The sequence below is a fragment of the Haliaeetus albicilla genome, chromosome 9, assembly GCF_947461875.1.
Source record: "Haliaeetus albicilla chromosome 9, bHalAlb1.1, whole genome shotgun sequence".
Lineage (NCBI taxonomy): Eukaryota > Metazoa > Chordata > Aves > Accipitriformes > Accipitridae > Haliaeetus > Haliaeetus albicilla.
The window spans coordinates 8,753,172-8,779,049 of NC_091491.1; the positions used below are offsets into that span (position 1 = coordinate 8,753,172).

Sequence of the window (25,878 nt, forward strand, 5' to 3'; positions counted from 1 at the left end):
GTGGAGAAGTACAAACTGGCATTACAACCTAAGCTAAACTGTCTCACATAGCTTGTCCCTAACACTACCTTACCTTCACGTGTAATTACTCTACAGCTAACACCAGTGCCATTCTTTAGTTACATCACCATGAAGCAGGATATCACATGTGATCCGTTGATCTCAACCCTCTATGCAGCGCTTAAAAGGTAAACAATTTAACGAGAAATGCAGGAAAATTTGGGCAACATGAGACATGAAGATTTTTACCTCACTAAGTTGGCACAAGGTCCTGGCCACCGGCAGCTCTGATAAACTCGCTGGATCACCGTTTCTGACCCATTCTGCACTTGGCAGGAAACTGTCCGTGTAACTGTATAGTGACACCAATGCCTGCAGAGAGAAAGGATACTGTTAGCCCCAGTAAGACGGCAAGCTGAACCAACATACATCAGACTGCAGTAAAAACAGACCAAGTATCCGGGGGTGGGGTTGTTTCTTCTGCCAGCCATAGCTTGCCTAACTTGCAGTCCTCATTTCTCACCCCACCCTCTCCTCCCAATAGCTGCAGAAAGATTCCCTGCTTCTGCCAACCTGAACCACAAGACATCCAGTAACGCCTCTTGCTTGGTCCTCAGAGGCCAGAGTTTTATAGTACATAATTTAGTTCTGCTAGTTATCATAAACAATAGGGCTTTAGAAAAAAAGAAAGGAAAAAAAAAAGTGTTCCAAATCTCCTGATAGTCAGTTCCCATTGTACTAGTCTTAATTTCACCCTGCTCGTTATTCCTGAGCCTCCTACCATTCTGAACAACATCTGAGTTGGAAAATTCTGCTTTCTGGTGTGGTGGAGCTCATTGTCAGCAGGGCTTAATCAAGCTGGGTGCCAAACAAGTTATATTGCTGTCCTGGTGAGGTTACAGTCTAAAAATGGGCAAGAGAAGATGCAGGGGAGGGAAGGACTAGTGTCTTATGCTGTCTTATAAGAAAACAAAAGTGAGAGAGACCTCCTCACCATAAGGTGTATGAGAAGGCAGGAACTACAGTGTCAGCCCTGGGAATCAGGACCCATAGACCCTTTTCCACCTTCTCTGAAAATTATGTTTTTAGGTTCCAGTGTCATTCTTGAGGGGGGAAAAAAAGGATACCTTCATTTTCCCCTTGCAACCATCATTCATGTTTGCTAAATAGTGGTTCACATTTTTGCTTTTGTACCTCAGCGTAGTTAACAGGCCTGAGAGCCACTTTCCTACTGATTGGGGATCAGAACTGGGATCACTAATGGGAAGTGGAAACACCAGCTTGTGCTCCAAAACACATAAAGTGCTTGTGTAAGCATTCCCCGCGCATGCAGAAGAGTCCCGGCTCCTCATCCATCTTAAAGCAAGAGCCCCCAGTACAGTTGATCCCTTCTTCTCTAAGCATCACAGTGGCTCCCCAGCCTTGCAAACCAAAAATCAAACTGCTTGCCCAGTGGAAACAGGCACCTGTACATCCCCTCCTCCTTCCCTAACCCACCTTTCCCCATGGCAATTTAATTTTTCCAGTATTTGCCATTTACAGCATTTGTTGCATTTTGTTTCCTTTTTGGATTCCCCTCCTATCTCTGCAGAAGGGTCCCTGCTCTCTGGATAACTCTCATTTCCATAAATAGGAGGTACGCATGCCAGCAGCTGAGCCGAGTGCTGCAGACCACAATGGGCAGGCTGGGGCCAGCAGGCTGCTCACCGAACCTTCGGCTACAGCCAGATGGGTAAGATGGGGCACCCAAAGAGAGGGGGGCTTTTCACCCGGTGCCATCGAGCCCATTAGCAGTGTCAAGGAAGAGTCATGCAGGTTTCCCTGCAGGCACTGCTCCTACTCGCTGTAAACCTGCTTGTAATTCTCCATCAGGAAAAGCAGGGACTACAGTCACACCTCAAGTGACCCCAGGCTGGCAGGGAGGTCTTAGAGAACCACTTCTCTCAGATTTATTGAGGGTCTGTGGTGTGTATATATAGGGATCAGACACCCTAGTACCCAAATGTCTGTACTAACATCTACATCATAGAACCAAAGGACAAAAAGGGGGAAAAAAGACTAATGAATCTTCAGATCACATGATGACAGCAGATCCTTTAATAGGCTCAATACAACTTCTTCACAAAGTTTAGGGAGCAAAACCAGAAGAAACAAAGACAGTAGCTAACAACTGGAAATGTGATAATTCAAAGTCAAGTTTTCTTTTTCATTTCACATGCACACATGATGCAATCGGCCATTTCATCTCTTCAAGCCTCAGTCATGGGGTTTGTTGAGATGGTATTGCTGGATAAGATCTCCTCGTGCCCAGGGAACAGCCAGCTGAGCATGGAAGGAAAAGCAGCCAAGAGAAAGAGCAAGTACAAGAGGGGCTGAGGAAACCACAGCTCCGTATGATTTACCTTGAGCATGTTTTTAGCACAGTGCTTGCAGCCATCGGAAGGACAGCACTTCCGCACAAACCTCAGGGCAAAAGCATTTCGTGTCAGACGAAAGAAACTGCACACATACAGAACCTAATAGGATAATGGCAGAAGCATATGTCCTAAAGTTATGAAAAACAAAACTTTTCATTAACATGCAATGAGGAAAAGTCCCACCACAGGGGAGGAACGAAGCAGTAGTATGCACACTAGGAACATGTAACAGCATGAAGGGACATGAATACTAACAAATTCAGAATAAAGTTACTGAACATTTTAAAACAGAGCATAAATATCAAGGACTCCAGTGCCTCCACTTGTGTTAAGACCATTTTTCTAGCTTGTCAATGAAATCCAAATAAATCAATTTATTTACATATGCTATAACTGCTACATAGCTTGTGTGTGTGTCCTTCTGGCCTTCTCCCATCACATAGTCATCTGGGAAGATGTACCATTTCCATCATGTGGAGCTGGATTATCCTACACTGATTATTTCACTCTAATACTGATTTTGGTGGGCTTCTGAGACAACCTGTGCCACCTTCTTGGATACATACAAAGCACTTCTGTGTCAGATTAAAAAAAATAAAATTCAACTGCACTCTGAGAAAAACCCTCCATATCTGATGCTGAAACTAGAGCACTTCATATTCCTGAAGGCAAATGAGGTAGGAAGGTGAACAAAGACAAACACCACTGCACACCCCAGCACAATGCAGAAGAAAAAGGCAGGTGTTGGAGGCAGACTCCACAGTTGCCAAAGGGAATCTGGCAGCCTGTCTGCTCTGGTTAATGTATAATGGCAGCTCCAAACTGTAACTCCTAAGAAGAAATGGGAAGCTACCATTACTTGCTTTAGCTTTCCCTTGCATAGACCCAGACTTAATGTCATCTTGTCCTTCAAGGATTACTTTAAACCGGCTTGGGAATCTAGCACTACATTTGTGGATCTGGAGCTAAACGGGTGGCACTGGGCAGGCTATGTCAAAAACTGCAAGAAAGGTTGATTATTTTAAGCTATCTACAAAGCTGGTTTTGCCAGGGCTTTCATTCAGTGGGTGCTGCTGGCATGCACATAGATTTCTTTCCAAATGAGTCCAAAACTGCTGTCTTGGACTGAGGTGGTCTCTAGCACCTTTGCTCTACCTGGTCCTTGGAATAAACTGTTCAAGTACACATATCCCCTTGCAAGTCCAAGGAATTTGGCAGTCAAGTTGTCATTTCTGCCTTGGAAAAGCCTTTCTTGGAAGTGAGACGTGCTGGACAGACCTTGTTAAAATCTAGTGACAGAGCTTTTAGGCAGTGGTTGGAGGTAAAGGCTGCTCCCGCACTACAGTGCACAGGACAGAAGCCTGCACATTGGCGGGGGGTGGGGGGCAGGCGTGGAGAAACCCAACACTTCCCCAGGTTCATTTCAGATGACCTGCTCAGTGATCTATTATAAAAGGAAGCAATCATTACAGGAAGTAAGAAGCTTCACCGAGGCTCTCAGTTCATTGCTTTCATTGCCTGAAGCCATCACCTGGGTTTGCCAGGCTGAACAGGATTGACAGCCCACGGCAAAATAACAGACCCTTCACTCAAATCTAGGGACAACCTTCCACCTTCCTCAGCAGGAGCACCGAGAGCACAGTGATAAAGTACCACAACACTTGTCACCTCTGCACTCTCAGTATCTTCCCTATAGCAGAATCACCACAGCATGGATCATGAGGGGAAAAAAAAAAAAAAAAAAAATGGTCAGACCCCAAAGATACTCGGATAATCCAACATGAACACAGATTTCTCTAACTTCTCTCTTTATCAACAGAAGGAAGAGTTTAGTTACAAAGGTACCCACCCAGGATTGAAAAGTACATTCCCATTTACAAAACATCACACTCTTGGATTCCCATAAATAGCATAATTTTCCTACAAATGCAGCTTTTAGGTGTTTGATTTTTACTGTGGCATAGAGCAGGTCAGACAGAAAGACAGGAGCATAGCTGATCATAAGATGCATTAGGATATATAGCTTGGAACTCACTGTAGATTTAATAGTACAGTGACTACGACAGAAAGAAGACAGACAAAACCACCCCAAGATTTCTCTTCGCAAGCCAAAAGTCAGCAAGAACAGTCTCCAGAATGCAAACAGGCTTCAGACAATGTGACGAAAGGCCCCATCATGGCTTACAGAGATTATAAATGACCCTTTATATTATATACAGATGCTAGCAAGAAAGGTTTAGGACTTTTACTGGCATGCATCCAGGATGGCAGAGAATATATTGCTGCTTATTCAAAAAGAATATTCTAACCAAGCAAAAAAAAAATGATCCGAATAGCAGCTCCTTTTGAGCTGGGTCTGTCAGATCTCATGCATGCTCATCACCAGCATATTTAGCACAAGGCCCCACAGCTTCTCATGGAATTGGTCTTCCACTGCTTTGCCTAGACAGGCAAGTCTCGCTTGGTCCATTTTCTCCAGCCGTTTCCAAAGGGACACCCTCTTCTCACACCCTATTTAATTCTTGGAAGACTTTCATGGACAACTGAGGATCTGCAGACCATGGCCTGCAAGCTACAGATTTAGACAGTTTCAGTCCAGGGCTACAGACAAAGATCTCATGTCTTGATCACAGCTGACAACACGGTGTTCCAGAAGGAATACGAGTGTTGATGCCAACAGGTATCCAATCATATTTACTGTGTAGGTTCAAGATGTTAATGTGGACCTTTCTGGCTAACTAGAGCAACAAAGTCAATAGTTTGCTTCCATTTGGAGATACTCTGAAAACTACTATTCTGAACTTAAACAGACCCCTCTCTAAGCAGATGGCTAGGAGGGAGTTGCCTGCTTTCTACTGACTCAGTAAGAGCGGTGATGCATGGCTTCAGCCACCTGGACACCAGAGGAGACAAGAAAACCTAACTTTCCGGGGCATTCATGCATGGAGCAGGCTGCCAGGACCTCAAAAGGGCAACTGGACTTACACAGGGAGCTTGAACTGCGTTTTGCTTCTGTAGGGAGATGCCAGGGAGGAAGCCACATTCTACCCCACTGACTTTCTGAACCTGCTTCACCCCTCATCAGAAGCCTTATTTGGATGCACAGTTCATCCCCTGGAGATTTTGGATGTCTATACAGCTAGTAATCCTGTAGTGAGAGAGAAAAGGGACTGCAGAGGGTGAAGAAGTATACGGTAACAAATACTCAAGCTAAAATACTGTAAGTTCCAGAAGAGCCATATACTCGCATATCAGAGCTTAATTCCTGGCTAGCATGACTGAATTAGCTTAGAGCAATCATTTCACGGACGGGAAGACACTGACAGCAAGCTTCCTCTTCCCCCCTTCTCACCATCTGGATTTGCACAGTACTGTTTCCTAAGCCCACTGTGAATGCTTAGAAAGACTCACACCACAACAAACTTAGAGCCATCTCCAAAAGCAATGTTTGTGTCTTTCCTAGTCCAAACTGCTGGCTTTTATCCAAGCTTCTCAGACTGCTGGGGGGGTCTCTGGAGGACCTTCTAGGGGGTTCGCAAGAGAAAAGTCAACTGGTTGTTAGTAGGCTTCGTTTCACTAGACAAGTGACCACAAATTGAACAATGTCAGAAACTACTGGGCTGAACTGATTGGGACTCAGCAAGTAGCCTGTTTAATCAGGGGTGTGCAACTTAAAAATTAAAGCGGCAACATTCTTGCCTAATCACTTCTTTCAGTGGGACAACAGTTCAACTCCACATAGAAAACTGACTTGCTGCAGTGCCCTGTTAAGGACAGGCCTACAGCAGGCAACACCTACCACACACAGGACCTTCTGGCTGATGCGTTCACTGGACTGAAGGACATAGCTACAACTCCTGATATCCATGGCCTTACAGCACACCATGCTCCTACCAGCATGAAATGCTCTGCTTTCAGCAGAAACAATCCTACAAGTTAGACTGTGAACAAAGCCATTTATGCTGTTGTAGAGCCAAGTAAAATGGAGATTTAATGTGGTTTTAGGACTTCCAATGAAAGCACATGCCACACAGTACAACACAAAAGCTCAAATCACCACAACTGGCCAAGACAGAAGCAAGCAAAGTCTTTCAGGGCGGGGTGGGTGTGGGGGGGAAGACTTTATATGAAGAACTGTTTCATCAGCACCTGTTGCATGTGTATGGGCATGAATTGACCCTCCCCACTCCCAATAAAAATTACAGAAGTCTCTCAATAAGGTTGGCATTTCTGATGCTTGTGATTTGCCCTAAAGCTTTGTGCTGTGTAAACAACTGCACTGAATTATCTTTTTGTTTCCATAAGGATAACACACTGTGTGTTATACTTAGCAGAGATCAACATTTAGGGCACAGAAAACAGTAGGAGTGTTTTGATAGCTAGATAGATTTCCCCAAGTTTCCTCATAACATTTTTCACTGGAGCTATCAATTACCCTGCAATCCTAGAGAGGAATTTCAATAAAATCAGAAGGTCGCTGACTTTCACTGGGAAAAAGTTGCTGTTCTAACTCAATGAAAGCAAACTGTGCCCTTTTCTCTGTGTAAATAGTACAGCATCCCACTTGCTTTGCCAGAACAGCAATCCATACATTGTGTGCTGGAACCCATCGTTAGGAGAGGTTAGTTAGTTATATACTCCACTGAGGCCAGGAGCATAAGTTGCCCTCTACATGACAAGAAATCCAGATTCAAAGGCTGCCAGGTTCTCTGGGGTATCTCTTCCTGAACCATCCAGTTCTACATAACTACATTATTCCCTTCTTATTCACAAATACACACCTCCCTGAATGTGCTTTGACTTTCATCAGATCAAGTTTAGCAGCTAATTCAGTTGGCTGTGACCAGATTACTCTTTACTGCTCTGACCTGGCTGAAAAGGAAACAATCCTATCACATGTTACTGGAAAGCTCAGATAAAAACCAAGCTGGGCTTAAATTTCTCCTGTTCTTGACCACATTCATGCTCTCCCCAGCTAACTCGGTTTTAGGATCCAAGGCTGTCATTCAGCTCATTATCCAGCAGAGCACCAGCTACAAAATTCAATTGTGAGCACCAGTCTCCACAATATTAGAATGGTCAGAGTTGATGGATTGATTCAGGTCTGTAGAATGATGGACCATTGCTAAGAAATCCATGAAAGGCCACCTGGCAGGGGCAAGGGAGTGGCCATACACAGGCTTATGATGGCAAGGTTCAGTTCAAAGCAGAGACTGTTCTTCCATTACAAAGTTTTAAGAGGTCTGCAAGTCAGAAGACATGACGAGCCACAGTAATCTTGTTGTCAATATTGATGTTTTACGCATGCCTTACTCCCACTGAGTACTTCGTAGTCACTAATAGAGGTTACCCTGACTCCTGTGAAAAAGGGAGAAAAATCTTTGTAACAGCCCATTCATTTTGGGAAACTAATAAAACTGGAAGACTGCTGGTGTTTCTGAAGCCAGACAGCAGCAGCCATTTGAAGCAGCAGAGAGCCAGAGGCACGAACAGGAATAAGACAAGTTCCAGGTCTCCCACTCCGCTATGTTGGTCGGACAAAGATTGGAAGGAACTCCGGTCTTTCTGCACACACCATCACCACTACCCTCCCCAATAAGAATTTGAAAAAAGTGGCCATAAAAATAAGTTCTGGCTAGCAGAGTAAGATGGGACAATTTATCTAGGTACTTCCCAATAGCATAACCCTTCCCCAGGGGGCAATATATTCTGTGCTTAGTGCACTTCAAATACTCAGTTGCCAATAACAGTCTTAAGTTTTCCCACACAAAGTGGATTATCAGAGACTGCTGGAGGGAGTTTAGTCCTAGAGGAATCTTTACCTTAGGAAGAAAATGCAGTTCAGTCTGCACAACACCTTTAATCTTCAGCAAGTTCTGCAGCCAAGCACATTTAACTGTGCTTGCCTCGCTTTGTTGTGTGCATGGTTGACCTTCCAAACAGCATTACCTCGAGGGCTGAACTCACTTCAATTCATAGGAAACTGCGCAAAATTTTGCCTTATCCTTCTGCAGCCATTGAAGTTACAGGGGTTAAGGGAAAAACCTCTCCCTACTGGAATTATTAAAAGCCTAGAAGCAGAATAGCCAAATAGTATGGAGCCATGGGTGCAACTCTTTTTCAGAGACAAAGAGGGAATCCAGGTCCCCAGAGCAACATTTAGCTTCTTCAGCCATGAGACCATTCCTCTTCTCTTCCAATCCCCCACCTCATTCACAAGGCACCTTCCAGCTGCTGTAACTAATGAAGGAGGGGCTCTGAAGATAAGCACTCATCTATTACACACACTTGATTCATTTGTACAGTAGATCCACCCTGTACAACAGCACTAATATAAATGCAGAATATAAACAGAGGCAGATAAGGACTTAAAAATGCATAAAGGGAAAGAGGTGAGAAGGCACAAGGAGTATTTCTTTAGCATAAAGTCCCTCTGATTTATACCCCCTACCCAGCTCCTCTCAGTTTGCTAGTGGCATGTTCCAACTGAATCAAACAATAAATACGGTTGACCTGAACCATAATTACCTTCATCATGAAAATGAAAGAAGTTAGCCCATGACTGAGTGCTCAGAAATAAAAAGGGGGTTCACTCCTTTGAAGTGCTTTGCTTTTACAGGCATTCTTCTAGGCACTGAACTGTTTTGCTGCTCCCTCCCCCAAGCTTATCACAATCAATGAGAAGACAGTAGTTTCCAGGGTTCACAGAGGGAGGAAAGACGAAATGTACAAAAATATCCATGGAATCTGTCTTTGTTAAATTAGACTGACTTGATGGAATTTGGCATTCGATATCCATGCAGCATGGAAATAATGCACAATTACAACCAAGTATGTCATTTTTGCAACATAAAAGCTGCTTGAATTAGACCCTTTCAGAAGAAGAACCTGAGTCTAAACATTTTTGCACAGCTGGATAACCTGGTTGTAAATAGGTCTCCTACCTTCATATTGCCAATACATCTGTCGCACTGGTTTGTTCATTCCTAGAAAGCCTGACCTTGAAGGGAGGGGTAGGGTCAAGGAAAAAAAATATCCTTAAGACCTTGATTTAAAGTATAGAGCTGGGATTTGGAACATCAACTATTTGTCTGAAATATACCCCTGTGTTCAAAGATGACATTTGGCACTTGTTTATATGTCCTCCTCTGAAGATTTGATCTAAAATTGCTTAAGTTGAGGACAGTGGCCCTGATCTTAAAGTACAAGACTAACTTTTATCAAAATCAGTACCTGTAAATTTACACCAACATAAATTCATTCAGAATTAAACTCTAACTTTGAATTAGGAGGAGGTGGAGGGGGAATTGTAAGTGGAAAAAACAAGACACTGACGCACGCCTGCTTGTCCTCAAAACCTCTGTGGAGAAAAAAAGCATTAAGAAAACTAGCATAAGGAGTCATCAAGCCTATAACAGCATCCTATGCTTTACTAGTGCTCCTGTTGTGGCTACCAAGTCTCCTCCACCATCCATAAAGTCAGTACCCATAGCTGTCTTTAATTCCCCTTGCTACATTACATCATAACAAAACAACACTTTGCACCATTTGAGTCCTCCAAAATAGATGAATCAGGCTCCTGCTGGTTTTCAGCATCTCCTTCAAATCGCATACTTAGCCCTACAGGGCCTGTATCTGCATGCATCAACAGCTAGTCTGCAAGGATTCAACAGGGTCTGCTCCTGATTTTTTTTTTTTTATTTTTTTTTTTTTTTTGCTTATAGGGCCCTGTACAGACAACAGTGCATCTTTGTGCCTCACATTCAGCCCTCTGTTGCCAAACTCACAGCACTTACCAGCAGCAATGAAAGCCACATGCATGACAGGAACACAGGGACTTTGCCTAAATGAAGCAGTGTTTTTCATTAGCATTATACTGGCACCAAAACCCACAAATTACAAGAAGAACAAAAGGCAATGTCAAAAGGAGAGCACTTAGCGTATCAAAGAAAAAATTAGGATGGCACAATCAAGTCATTGCTTCCGATTAATTGCATGATGTTAATCTGCCCATGTCACATGCACTTTTCACATTTTTCGTGGGGCTGAACAGTAGACAAATTACTGTCATTGGAGACAGGTACACTCTTTTGATAGCTAAAAAGAAAAAGAATATATTGAAGGAGAAAAATCAATGTTTTGTCTGTGGCATCTCTTGAAAGGAACAGAGATTTGTTTTCTTGAGCTATTTCAACACTCAGAGCAGTGTCCTGTGAGCCCACAAAGGCACTGAAAACCAGATCAGAGCATCAGCTTCACATTCACAAGTGTTAGGATGCAACTGGAAATACCTGTACAGAGCATGGTGTCAGGTAAACAGAACCCAGAACTCTTCTAGCAACACTTCTTCCGCCTGCCCTTCCTCCTTCTCTTCTCATGGCATGTTACAATTGCTTCATTAAGTCTAAGTCTTCAAGTTGTTCAGCAACTTGTAAAGGCATCTGTGGGCTCTGGTATAAAAGGGACTATGCAGCACACCTTTCTAGAGTAGTTATCTACCATGTGATTGCCCATCATTGTTGGGACCTAGATTTCATGAGCCAAGGGTACCTCTTTCTAGAGTGAAGCTGCAGTAAGTGTGCAGACTCAGCTTTATTCCACATCACTCTGTTTCAGGTGACTGCCATACAAAGAGCCAGATGTGACAAAACCCTCATTGAAACCACTAAAGAAACAGCCTTTCCTCAAATGCAAGAAAACCCTACAGCTTTCTAATGTTTCCAGTGCTGGAGGAGGTGATTAGAAATAATAAGCCAGTCTAGACAAACCCATCTACTTATATTGCTCTGAGATCAACAATTCCTCTTTTCCTTTCTTGATTTGTCAGCTTAGCCAGTTGTGTTCAGTGAGGCAACTGAAGTTCAGGTACCCCTAAGCCAGCATTTGCATTAAGCCTGAGACAGGACTACTGCTGGTGCTCAAGGAAGATTTTTGGGGGACAGCTGTACCCTGCTAACATGCCTGTACTCCAAGAGCAAAGCAAAACTTTTCTCCAGTAACTGCTCCACTGATATGCCAGGTCATTCTGAATACCAGGCTGTGTTGCATGGAGTAGATAAAGCAGGTTGTCTTTTGTTTGCCCAGCTCAGAGATCCCTAAGATGAGCCATGCGAGGCCCCACTTCGATAAAAACAAAGCTTCACAAAACCTCTCTGCCTGGGTATTCAAAGCGTTAATCAGTCTGAAAAACAAAACCCAAACCCTGTGTGTTAATTTGCCATTTAAATTGAAAACTTTTTATTCCATGTCTGCCATGTCTGGCACAAGGCTGTCCTGGGCGTTACTACAATAAAAAATAATTTGGAAAATAATCCTATTGTTCCAGTCACACCCATGGGAATTTCATGTGTAGGGAAGTAGGAACATCAAAACTGAGATCTGTTGTGTGATCAGAGAGCTGAGTTTGTCCTTTACAACCATCAGTTTTGATTCAAGTGCATGTTGGGAGAGAGATCAGAGACTGTGAGCTAAGGCAGGAGGATGTCTCAATAGCTTTAAGGTTAATAAATTCCTACTTGCACAGCCTAAAACTCTAAAAAAATAATCTTTAGTGTAGTGAATTAGCAATACCCTTTACAAACACACGTCCACACCCATGGATGGTTAGGTGATCACATCTTTCCCTTCCTTGCCGCCTTCTCAAGCCAGTCATTCCCAGCGCCCATCTAAATGCAGTAATGAATTGCCCTAAAACACTTCCCAGTTGCCGGGCATGAGCCCTTTCAAAGTGCTTCCTTTGCACAAAGTGAAAGCCTCATTCAAAGCTCCATGCGAATATAACACAGCTTGGATGCAGTAGTTACAGGCACACAATAATCTGCTATACCAGCAACCTCCTTTTCACCTTTCTCCAGACTCCCACTCTTACACTCTGCCGACTGCATCTCTCCAATGCCATAAAAAGTAACTACATAGCATTTGCTGTAGATCAGCTCTTCTGCACACAGTAGTCCCAAACCCCTGCTAGTGAACACTCTGTATTGCCTCATCAAGTTTTAAACTAACTCTTAAGCAGATGGTATACATTTCAATCACACAAAACCCACTGCACTTCGATATCTCTTTATAGATAGACTGTATGAAGACACGTAGAAACTAAGTGCTCTAACTACCTATTTTCAGTTTAAAAGGTTCTTCTGCTTTTAACACATCTTACTAAGATTTCACTGGTTTTGGAAGCAGTCTCCATACCTCATTTCTAGCCAAGAACAATTACTTGTATTCTCCTTTTAAACCTTGCTGCAATCCAGTTTGTTCATTAGAAAAAAAAAATATCTCAAAAACAGAAAGCCTTTCTCTTGTGAACAGAAATACTAACACCTTTCTCTATTATTAAAAAATTCTTGAGCAATCTAAGAAACCGCTTTAGTGCCTCGGTGCTTTGGAAGCCTCTATTTGGAAGGGAGATGGTCTTGAGGGAGGGGATCTACATTTCAGTATCCAGGTGGAAAATGGGTTTGATTTGGCCAAGTAATAACAGCCGAAAAAACCCCTCCGTAGCCTGTGCACGCACAGTAGATTCCTTAGGAATGATAACACTGCCTTGAAACATTCCCGAGTACACACGTGGGAAACCGGATAGAGAGAAATCAGCACTGAGCAAGAGAGAGGGGACAGCAGGAGGTCCAAAAGAGAGATACAGACATTTGGCCAGAAAAATTCCTGCCCTGTTCTGTGGGGAATTATAAGCATGGCAAACTCCATTAGATGGGGGTTTGTAGGGTTTTTTGGTTGTTGTTGAAGTTTAAACTTACCTGCCAATGCAAAAGGGCAGGGCAACCTAGCTGTCTTCATCAAGGCAAAGTAGAAAACTCTGCAAAAGCATTTTAACTACAAATTTGGTAAGGATGCAAACTCCTGCACACAAATGATCCAACCTCCTAAAGCAAAGGATTCACAGGCATCCCTCGCCTTTCTGCTGGGAATGGGAACATCTAGAGTTATTGGTGAGAAGAGCCTCATCTATGCAGGCAAAGAAGCAGTGACTGACACTAGATACACTCACATCCCATTTTAGACACATACTGCTTGCAAAAGCTTGTGGCAAATTCAAGGCAAAGCCATTAAAGACAGATGACCTTTTTTTTTTCCTCCTATTTACACAGATTTCTTCAAAAACAGAACATTCAGAGGATAAAGAGTGATACAAAGAAGAACATGGAAGATAAAAGTTTGATTAAAACAAGCAGTTATGACCTGAATTTTATTGATGGATGACAGTTATTCTGTATTTCTGCTACCTTTTTTGTAGTTTGGGAAGAACAGCATACTGTTGCTTTACTTACTGTGGGCAAACCAGTAAACCTGCGAATGACACATGGCTGCTCAGTAACAGTCTACGGTTTATTATTATGCTAAGTATATATGCAAACAGTCTTCACACACCACAGCTAAAACTTGCTTGTGCTTTTTCTTCCTCGTACACACACACAAGTGTTTTCCTTTACACCTTTCAGTGCAGCTTGGAGAAAATTTTACATGCAGTGTCTCAGCAAAGGATGATGTCAAATACAGCCACCCTGCAAGCAAAGACAGCAGCAGCCATCACAACAGTGCTCGCTTGTCGCATTTATAAGAAAGTATATAGCAATGCCATACACCAGCCAAGTCACTGAACACATCAGTGCTGAATGTCAAATTAAATGGCTGTGACAGACTCGTGTCACATACTCCTTGCAGCAGAAAAAAACTGGTATGAGTTTCAGTTGAAACCACTCTCACATACACAAAATCAAGAAGGTTGGTTGAACCACAGAGCATGGAGTGACAGAACAACTATTGAGCTGTTTCCCCTTGCTGTCAATATGCCCATGGGAACAGCCTATTCACTTATTCAATTATTACTGGCAATATCTGAGCCACAAGCCATGTGGGGAGCGTGCAATTCCAGTCAAATGCTTGCATGGGGTTTGGTGTGGGTTTTGTCAGGGTTTTTTTGGTTGGGTGGGTTTTTGGTTGGTTTTGGTTTGGTTTTTTTTCTTTAAAAAAAAGAAAAAGAAAAAAAAACACAAAAAAACCAAACAACAACAACAAACCACAACCACACACATCAGAACTCATGGAAGTGCCCTGCAAAGTGAGCCTTGCCTCTATAGGCCACAGAGATGCTCAGATACAAATCAATAACCCAGACGTGGGTAGCACAAGGCAACTCCCAGGCTCAAACAGGACACCAGCTGAAGTGTCCAATACAAACATATCTAGTTTCTAGTTGCATTCAGCTCAAAAGACAAGTTGTGACAATTCTTATCATTTCCACATTCCCACTTCTCCCTTCTCTTCCCATCCAGTGTAGACAGATACAGCTTCACCCTTTGTTTTCCCAAAGGTTATGGAGCAACTCCTCCAAAAGCTACCTAGGAGCTGAAACTTTACTTTCAGCAAAATTCTATAGTTATTTGTAGAAGCTGCTTTGAAAACCTTCTAGTTCCGACACCCATAATCGCTTGGCAGGGCCTGACAGACATAATTAGAGAGCTTGGTTGTTTCAAAGGACATTACCCAAGAAAACGAATATGTTGCTGAGGTCCTTGCAATAAATTTCCAATGGGTTTGGTTGCAGAGCTCTTGAAAGGGTTTTAGCAGGCTTTTAATTGCACTATCAGGACTCAAGTATTTTTCTAGTGCTTGGCAAAATGGGATCCTATTTTTTCTGCTTGCAATGCACACTCATTCAAAGCTTATCCGCAGGCCTACAGCCTAAGAATTCCTACAACTTTGCAATCCAAAATTTTTGTATCATTTGTGATATACATTAGTGACTTCCAGTAACAGTGGCCCAAGAGACAGCATTTTACTGTGCGATAGTTTAAACCATTTGGCTCAGTGCTGTATCCTGAAATACACTGCAGGGAGACTATATATTTTGCTGCAGGTTACGCTGATTTACAGCAGCATTAAGCCAAGTGCTGTAACATCCTACAGAGCCAATTTGCCTTTTTGCTCTCAGCTACACTTCAGACGCTGCATGGGAACAGAGAAAGTTTGCAGCATCGCAGCCCAGACCTGCCTTTGTGCAAAGGCTGGTACTGCTTGCTAGCACCAGTTGTTGCAGGCATTTTTGCACTGACCACATCGGTCAGTGCTGCTTCTATAGGTATGTTACACATTCAGCCTCCCACAAACCTTTCATTGTAGTTGGGGAAAGGAAAGCACCACAGCCTGTGCCATCACCCAACCCTCTGCTGCCGTTCAATCCAGCCTGCCCTGCTCAGCATCTCCCTCTCCCACATCTCAGATTGCCCTCCAAACTAAATCCTTCTCTGCAAAGATCAGGCAAAGACTAAATCCCAAAGAGTAATTTCAGTCATCCAGGCTCAGAGAGGTGCAGTAAACAGGGAGCACAACGACCTCTATTCTGTAAGAGTGGAAGTTTATACAAGTGCCAAGTATTATAATTCATAGATTTATTATAAACTTCTCCATATATTCATATACAATACTTTGGATTTTGCAGCTTTCCCTCTAAGATCTAACCACACCCTCATGAAATACTCCCCAGAGCCTTCCCTTACGTGAAGGGAAGTATTACTATTCCCATTTTATTTAAGGGAAAGAAAAGGGAGAGAGAGAACTTGCAAGTCTCAGTTCCCAGACTTTGTGCTGCTCTACAGAATATACACTAAACATTTAAGTGAATGGTCTTTTTCTTGTGAAAGAGGGTGGAAAACAAAGCCTTATGAATCAGCCAGCTGATAATTAAAAGCAACTAAATCCAGATCACTTTAAGCTGCACATGAGAATCTGAACTCCTCAGATGCTGAATTCCTCTGCCAACCAGAAAAGCCAGGGTCACTTGCCCAGCTGGTCACTATTGTTCTGTCCAATAAAGTTCTGGCAGGAATGCATGTTTAACAAAATACAGAGATTAGGCATAGCAAAGAATGTGGCTCTCCCCTCAGTGTTTAGGTTAGTTGGGTTTGCCATGTTGAAATACCGAAGCTTAAGCATATCAGATTTTCTCTGTCCCATACTGCTAGTGCCAGTGACAGACACAAGCTGACAGCTCAGTTTTCAGGATCGCTGCCATTTTAGCTTTAAGTTCATTAAAAGCAGCACAAAAAGTTCACCTCAAAGCTACAATGACCACTAATTAAAAATCAGTGTTTTCTTGGGGATGTAGAGTACCAAATGAGAGAAGCTCTCTGTACCTCCCATGCGTCAGAAGCTCTTGAAGGGCAATTTAAACCAAGCCAGAGATTCAAGGGACCAGGTTTCAAGAACCTTGCAACAGGGTAGCTCATCTTCAAATGTCTTAGGATAGCCTAGATTTCCAAAAAGGAAATCTAGCATCCAGTGACTAAATACAGCATCAAAATGGCAATGATCTTCCTAACATCTGACTTGGCTCCTGACAGTTCAGAACCAGGATCTTTAGCTCAATTTACAACAAGGCACACAGGACTAGAGTCAGATGCAAAAATGTCATGAGAACAAGTCATACAGATGATCTTACAGAGATCTTCAGGGATCTTGCAGGAACATAGCTTTTACCAAGTCAGATGCCACGCACAAAGCGGCTCTGATACCTCACTGGGCCAAGAATTTCTCAGCTCAAAAAAGCATGATATCAAACAGACAGATATTTGAGACTCATAAGTAGATTTGCAAAAGATATACTCCTTGGAGAACTGTGTCTAAGAAGTTTATAAATAGCCTGGTTACACCTCAAAGTTAATGGCTTACATTTAGAGATACCAAGGATTCATAAATTCCCCTGCAAGGGGGTATGGTAGCTCGCACTGTATGAAGCATGGGTTATATAGGTAGGAAGCATCTAAGATCCTGTTACCATGGCAATCTCTCCTCCTTTCTCCCTTCACAAAAAGCTGAAAAATAACTTTGTCAGAGCCACACAGTACATGTGGAACAGGTACAGATGAGATATGCAGCTGCCAACAGCCAGATCCAGGTGTTTTCTTCTAGGAGAGCCTTTTTTAGTCATCCTAGCACAGCAACAGAAACCTTATTTTAGCTGGTATCACTTTCACTGCCACCTGAAAATGCAGACAAGTCAAAGTTTGCACAAGATACAGTGATGAGACAAGCAGCTAGACAGCCCACATTGAGCAGGGTAGCAGAAACCAGACCAGTTCTGGGGAAGCAGAAGAGGGAATCAGGCAAAAAAGCCAGGAAGCCAAGCAACCTGAGACAGGATAAAGAGAAGTGGCATCAGATTAAAAAAAAAAAAAAAAAAAGGCAAATGCCACCTTTTTCTTTAGGGAAAACACAAGCAGAACCTCCCTTGGGTTGGTGTGTTAAATTCATGTCAACTCTCCTTTCACACACAGGCACACTGGAGAGCTGTTGGTAGAGCTGTCACCCATTGCTGCCTCAAATGAGTATTTGAAAAAGCTCCCTGTGCTCTGCTGTGTTTACAGCAATAATGAGAGCCTGGAGGAAGGGGTTAGAAACATCTGAATTTAATAAGGGCTAAGCAGCACACAGCAAAAAAGAAATGTCTGCCCTTCCGTTCAGGGCTACCACACCCCACCAAGCACCGCAGCACCAGGCCAATGGGAGACTCAGCACAGAGACGTTATGTCATCCGAACAGCCGCAGCAGCCCATCTGCCCCAAGCCTTTTCGCGATGAGAAGAAGCATTTCAAACCAAACTGAGAGGTCCCAGCACCACGCTTTTGAACGGCTAAATAAGTGAAGTCCTGTGGGGAAAAAGCAGATGTTGATTGACCCCAGGCATAAAACAAGCCAAGGACAGAAGGGAAGTTTTTGTGCAGTGCCTTAACTGAGCAACTCCATCTCAACAAGGTCATCACAACAGGGCAAAAGGAGTATTTAGCTCATTTAGCACCTATGCTGCTGCCTTTTCTTAGTCCTAAACAGCTCTAACATCCAATATGCACAGGGTAAAGAGCATCCTATTCCACTTTCTCACACAGAGCAGAACAGTAACCTTAGTACTCGGGTCCTGCCATCACATTTGCTGCACTCACTTCTGCAGGGTCCAACCCCAAAACTCTCCTCATATGAAACAGGTATCTCTCATAAAACATCTTTGCCTGCACTACATTTACAAGGCACTCTCTTCCCACCACATGTACTTGGCCTTTTTATTCCACTGAGAAGTGGAAAGCAGAAATCAACAGTCTTGTCCATTTGCAAAGTCAAAACTAACTCCCCTCTAGAGTGCGCATACACCAAAAAATAAAGGGGGCGGGGGACAGGGGGGACGGGACACGACAGGGGACAACATGGCACCCAGAAGAAACACGACCTGACCTGTTCTTAACTCAGCAGACTCAGTACAACTCAGTTACACGACCACGTCCAGGGCGATATTCCCTTGCCTCATGATTTCATTGCACTGGCATTTCTGAGATGCTCTGAGCAAACACTTGCCTATATCTAGTGCAAATACTGCAAAGAATATCACTTCCACCCAGTTCCTAGGGGCAGAAAAAGTTGGAACTGATTAAAAAGACATCTAACTACATAACCTGATGTCAAGATTGGACATGACTAGGTGCATTTCTATACAGTGGTACCTCACATTAGCTTTAAAGTTTTGACAGATGGTTTGTTTGCTCAGCACAAAGGGAGGCGACTACATAATGACAGCCTTACTCAGCTCTCACAGAACAGACATGAGACACACAGCAGACCACAGAGAAGTAAAGGGAAGAGTCCTACATAAGAGAAGCTCAGAGACACCTTCTCTTTTCAGCTTCAAAGAGGTTTCAAAATCAACTACTATGATTTTAAGGTGGCAGATTCTCTTTTCCAAATAAACCACATAGATATAGAAGAGGAGACTGATCAGTCCCAAACATGAAACATTGTGAAGCTGCCTTCAGTGTTTGTCTCAGTAGCATCCATTGTATGGGCCTCTGGGTGAAACTCATTTCTCAAGAGATAGGAGAGGTTTTTTTCTTTGCCAGAGCTATGATTTCCCTTCTTTGGAAGCTGAAAAGGACTCTCAAAAGTGAAATAGCTTCCTATTTGTTGGTCCTCTCAAAAAGATTCAACTATATTCAAATAGCCAGGCCTAAATATTATAGGCAACACTTTCACCCAAGCACACTCTTTACTTATACATCTGTTCATTTTCAGGAGGAGGAAAACATTAAACTTGTCAAAAACAGCCAAAACATCTAAATGATTTTATTCCATGCAATAAATTGGAAGTCAACAAATAATTGTTTCTTTCCAAAAAGAAGATAAGGAACAAAACCAATAAGGAACAATATCACAGTTCTCACCCTTGTTCCTTTCTGTGGCAGTATTAAGGACTAATTCAGATCAGTGCCACATTGTGCATAAATACACTAAGCAGGAGCTTTAGTATTATTCAACTATATAAAAAGTTGAAAAATTGCAGGACATTAACCCAATTAGTAGCATTATGCTTTTTTTTAACTTTTGCAGCTATGATCCTTAATAGAGTCTTTGTGATATCTAAGTTGGCACAGGCTAGCTTTATGCTCAAAGCCTCAAAATAAACATTATGCCTCAGTGAAAGTAAATTTAAGCACTGTCTACATCTCTCTAATTAAAAGTGATTTGAGAGCTCTGAGTGTATTGCAGAAATGAGGTCGGATGAATTTTAGTATTACCCTACAGGAGAGGTAGTCTATGCTTTACAAAACAATAATGTTTCCAGACATGCTAGAGGTCTAATGCAGGACAGCATAAGTAACTCACCCAGTATTCTAATCCAGCTGACCTAAAGCACTCCATGCTTTCTGTCTTTCATTGTTACCTCGAAGTCATTCTTCATTTTTCCCCCTTTATCAAGACACAGCCCAATAAAACAAAGATGCGAGTAAATATTCTATGATGCAAGCATCACAGAATCGCTCCCCTCAAGCAAAGCTGTGAAGTTTCTAACCTGATGTGTTTCAACTAGGATTTTAGCACACTAACAAGGCCAGCTTTGAGAAAATGAACAAATAAGCGTTATTGAAAGAGACACATTTGTTAATTTATCCAAGAGGAGCACAAGTTCACTGCCACCCATCGCTTTTCCTCTCTGCTCCCTTTTTATTCCTAGAGCTGGTAAATGAAACCTACATGAGAGGAAATGATTCACACAAGCAGCTGGAAAGGCAAGACTGTAGGAGATTTCCTAAATGAATACAATTGACTGCAGTAACTACAATCACGTCTGGTATTTCAAAGCCATTCCAGTGTTGCTAGGTCCTTACACTACCATTGGCTTCGCTGTTAATTGCATTGTGAAGTTACAGCACTGAACCCCAGAAGTCAGATGAAGATCATATGGCTGCAGAGTCCAGGAAACAAATATCGGATAGTTCAAGGGTTTGGTGATGAGCTTAAGACCTTCTGACCTCTTGGTTACCTGGGTAGGGCACTTCAAAGGGGAATTAGTGCAGAGGACTCAGCGTGACACAAATCCCAGTTTGTTTGCTTGACATCCTCACACAGTCCATAGCAAACGATAGAAAACCAGATACCTCAGGCAATGAACAGAGTATTAGGTGATGGAGGGAATGACTCAGAAAGCAAGATCCTGTCAGTAAAAGGAAAAAGAACCACATTTCTCCAATATGTATAGTTTTATATTCCACACCCACTTAAGAGCCACAAGAGGTTCAGAATTTGGGGCTGAAATCAGGTTCAAATCATCTTTCTCTGGTAAAGAGAGAATTAACAGACAACCATCAGGAAAACTCCAGATACATGTTCTGAAAGCACTCTGACAGACTGCATAAATCAGGATACCAATTTATAGATCACCTTTTAATATTAAGAACAGGCTTCTAACACATAAAGAGACCCACACTTACTTAAAGCCACTAAAACCTCACCTAAGAGGCTGGAGGTTGTTACATTACAGTACAGTTGCGTGCAGTCCTTCAAATGGGGCTGGGGAGGGGCAATTCCATCCTAGCAAATGTGTAACTGTAGGACCAGGCACAATACAGGCAGCTACTTTGAAAAGAACAGATCTACCTATAACAGGTCCACCCCGACATCTTGGTCTTGAAAGCCAGCCATTCAAGTGACCTATCAGGAGACTGCTAGCCTCAAGGAATAATGGACAACATATTTCAAGCATCACCACTTCAGGATTTTCAGGGGGGGAAAGACAGACAAGCTATAGTACAGGAAAGCTGATGTCAGTTTAAATATCTTCCCCATGTCAAAGCAGCACACAGAGCATATTTAATTGTTCCACTGAAAAAGTGATTTGCCCTCTGACACAGAGTAAACCATTGGTAGAAGCACAACCAGAACCCAGGTCTCGCTCTCCTGGGCTGTGCTCTGAGGCACATATGTGGTCTGGCCTTTCATGTTGAAACCACTGCCTCTAGCAATCGGAGGTTGCACTTACAGATTTCAATTGACCGATATTAATTTCCTCTCCATATCCATCCTCAAGAAACATCACTGCTGTAGCAAGCACTAGGAATTACTATGTGACCAAAACAAGTACTGATTTGTAATTACCAGTATAGTCTGGATAAGAACACCTACTCGGACGGTCCTGTTATTTGTAAAATTGTGGTTCATTCACAGGAAGAAAGTTTTAGGCTGAAGTGTAAGTGTTTTGAAGGTCTATCACGGTCAGACTTTGCATCCACCCCAGCTAACTTTTGTGATGCTACTGAAAAGCTAGCAGTAAGAAAGAGTTATCATCCTACATTGCTTTCCAGTTCACATTTGGGGGTTTTCTTTTGGCTGCCTCCACCTCACATCCAAAGAGGTTTCCAGTCTAAGCACTGCATCTAGCTTCAAAAGTTTCTAACTCCCACACTCGAGTTCACAAGGACTTGATGCACGACTAATTTGAAACTGCAGGAAAATAGGATGAGAAGTCAAGCTGGGAGAACACCAATTCCAAAGACAACTAACACAGATACAGGCATTTGTTGAGAATCAAGCTACTTCCAGCATGGGAATAAGCTTCCCTTAACCCAGTTAGCAAAGCTTCTCATGTCCAAGTCTGGAGGACAACAGTTTCTGCTTGGCAGACAGCCCCTCCATTCTTAAGCTTTGGGTAAGTCCCACTTCCATTCTCATTGCCTTAACACAGTAGCAAGTTAGAAATGCACACACTGAATGTGAAATTCAAACAAAATAGTGAGGCTGCAGCAATCTATACTATGCCAACAAACACTGCTGCTTGTATTTCAGTCATTATTACTTGAATATCCCCCACAGAAGTTCAAAGCAATTCAAGCACATGCAAAGGTAGTCTTTGGTCTAATAACTAGGATCTGTCGACTGAAGCCAACCAGAAGCTAGAATTTTCATTTTAAAAAAGGAAACAAAGCAAGCAACATTCCACCAGAACAAGTATTCCACAATTTAATTTTGAAGGATGTGAATAATTTTTTTTCCTCCAAATCTCCCTCCACCACCACCCCCCAAGCTTTTTACACTGCCCAGGGCCTTAGTTTTCTGGCAAAAAAAAAAAATGTTCAGCAGTCCTCAGAGCCTCAGAAGCCCATCTCTGAGACAGCCTGCAACCTAGATACCACAGACTCTATCAGCTATTGAGTTTTGAATGGTTTTCTAGGTGGAAGACAAAAGATTGCATCAACTTTTTTTTCTCCCCCTCCTTGGAGAAATACAACTTTTATGACAAGCTAATTTTAAAAAAATTGGTAGCAGATACCCAAACAGCTCAATCATGTCTTCACTTGCTGACCAAGGACAGGAAAAGACAACTGCAGAAACATGGTGTGTCTTGCATCAAGGAAACACATCAGCTGTAGAGCATGGCAACGGTATGGGCTGCAACATACCAAAACCTGGAGCTGCTGCAATAACTTTCAAGGCTCTGGCCTGCTTATACTTGGCTGTGATTACCCAGGAAAAGTGCCAGAAATCACTGGACAAAGCACTCACTGGGCAGGTTGCAGAAGAGAAGGTAGGAATGGCCATGTAGTATCATTAATAGTAATCACCTACCCACCACCTTGTATCCTCCATAGCCTCTTCAGGACAGAGGCCAGCAATCTCTGCTGTGATGGAGCTGCTATTGCTTCACATAATTCAAGTGCTACTAAGATCCCCTGTTTAGATGGCAAAAGGGACACTGAACAACGTAAACAACAGTTTATACCAGCCTGATTCAGTCCCCTGAAAAAAGCCTTCATACCCACATAGATCAATGTCAGACTTTAGAGCAAAAAGCCTCATTCTTATCCAGCACCATATTAAATCCAGAAAAGCACAGCTATCCCAACCTGAAGCTGCACCCTGCAGGAGGCTCCCCCCAAAGGTCCAACATTGTGGCTGGGTAAAGTTTTCCCACACAGATTTTCCCATCAGAAAGTGAAGCTGTTAGACATTTGCCAACAACAAAACTCCACACTCAAGGGGAAATTAAAACATACAAAGATTTCTTCAATGCATGATATTTGACTAAGGACTTGAATTTTTATTTCAAAACATCCACCAGTGATTTTTTCCTCCCTTCAATTTTTATTTTCCCCTCTGCTTTAAACTAGAATAGGAGATTCTCACATGGCAGAGTTCCACTGGACAAAAAAAAAAAAAAAAAAAAATCTACCAGCTTTCCCAACATCATTGTTTAAATCAGCTTTAGATGATTTTATACAACACTTTATAGACTTGGAGAGGGATGCATTCCCCTGACAAAGCATCAGCTATCCAAACAACCGAGGCATGGGAAAATCATGCAAGAGTGTGAATTGGGGAAGGTCTTTGGTGAGCAAAGATACAGTCCACAGTCATGTAAGTGTGGTAGCTCTGAACAAAGATCTGCAGGCTAATAGATATGTAAGACAAATGACATGTGGTTCTCATTGCAGCTCACTCTTTGGGAAGGGGGTACCTTGGAACAGATCCAGCTGGGATAGGTTTATCCCATTACTCTCCTATAATTTTCTGCTGTTTCAAACCGTTTGACAGTTACTGTAGTTTAACATCACACCCCCTACAGACTGAGGCCTGTTTGACAGGCCAGCAAACAAAACCACCCCCACTTGGAGATGAAATATGCACCATATGCGAGAACTGTGCAAGGCACAAGACTAGCGCCCACTCTTGTACTTCTGTGACGTGCTGATGTAAATCTGCTGTGTAGATGCCTTATCCCAATTCCTAGCCCAAATAAGTGGTTCTAACATAAACCCTCCTCCACAGCAGCGCAACTCACGCATACTAGGTATTAGCAAGGGGAGGAGGAAAAGAGGTAGAGACAGGATGGACGAGCCCTGAATATTAAATTCCCAAGTCCCCACTTAAGGGAATTGCAGAAAAAAAACCCCAGTGAAATTCAAGAACAACTGGAATCAGGTTAAGCCACCCTCTCGCTTTATACAGTGCGGCTCATTCATCTGAACAGCTGTTTCACCTCTAGAGAAATACCCAGAGAAAACAGAGGGGAGGGGGAGAAGCCTAAATTGTTTGCTCTATTGAAGCAGCAAGATACAGTAAATCAAAACCGATTTACATTAAGTTTATAACAAATTGGTTTGGGATGGGGGGGAAGAGGAGAAGAGTGGGAGGTTTGGTTTTAAACAGCTATTTGAAAGCTGCAGCTCTTGAACAGAGATCTGTAATTAAGGTCTTTCTTTTGTTGAGCTGAACAAGTTTTTCCTCGCAGCCGAGGGCTATAACAGTTCCCTCTGCCGGCATCACCAGCGTCCCGGTTCAGGAGGTTTTATGGCTCTGGGACACGCTGCCCGGCAGACCCGGCAAAGCCACCTTCCCCTCCCCGACAGGCCGGGGGAGGCAAGAAGGGGAGAGTTTGCGGGTTTCATTTGCCAAAGCTCAGCTCCTCGATTCCCTAGTCGCTCCCTGCCCCAGAGAGGAACACTGCTACGGGCAGGTAGGAAGCCTCCCCCACCCCATTTAGGATGAGGGCAGCCCAGTCCGGCAAGCCCCTCGCACCCTCCGCGGGGATTGCTGCCCGCGGTTTTGCCGTGCCTGTCGCTCCCCCCGGGAGCCACCGGCGGAGCCCAGCCTCCTCGCCGGGGAGGCGGACCCGGTCTTACTCACCGGCGACTGGCGAAGCCGCTGCCCGGCGAGCCCGAGCTCTGCTCTGGGTAGTTGTGCTGCAGGGTTGATGCTGGGAATTGATAGAGGAAGCCAGTCCCTAGCGCGCATCCATGGAGGCAGCAGCACCAGGACAAGAAGAGAGCCAACTGCATTTTTGCAAGAACAGGGTTTTTCCTCCCGACCCCCACTTTTCCTCTTACACGGCACGGCAGGCGCGGGGCCCCACCGTGCCTCCCCCGGCCGGGGTCACGGCAGGATCCCACGGCGCGGAGGTGCCCCCGGGACCGGGGACCACGGGGCAGGGGTGCCCGGGACACAGGGACCGCTGCTCCGGCTCCCAAAGGCAAGCCCCGTCCCTCGGCAAGCCGAGCCCCGGCGGCGGCTGCTGCTGCCCGGGCAGGGGGTCCGGGGCCAGCGCGGCTCTTTGCGCCCAGGGCGCGCACTCAGCCCCGGATGCCTTTTCAAATTTGGCGAGGTTGGTCCGACTCCGTCAAAGGGGGCGTGG

At 43.6% G+C, this 25,878-nt stretch overlaps 1 protein-coding gene across 7 annotated transcripts in view; it reads right to left on the reverse strand.

The window, feature by feature from the left end:
- COL26A1 (collagen type XXVI alpha 1 chain) overlaps positions 1-25,794 on the reverse strand; it is a 180,615-nt gene extending 154,821 nt beyond the window's left edge. For all 7 annotated transcript variants that reach the window (XM_069791433.1, XM_069791429.1, XM_069791431.1 and 4 more), the window contains exons 1-2: positions 25,374-25,794; positions 250-372 (exon numbers count right to left, since the gene is read on the reverse strand). In XM_069791433.1, the coding sequence (XP_069647534.1) occupies positions 250-372; positions 25,374-25,525 (275 nt within the window). In that variant the 5' untranslated portion in view covers positions 25,526-25,794. The remainder of the gene's footprint in view (positions 1-249; positions 373-25,373) is intronic.
- Positions 25,795-25,878: the final 84 nt, after the last annotated feature.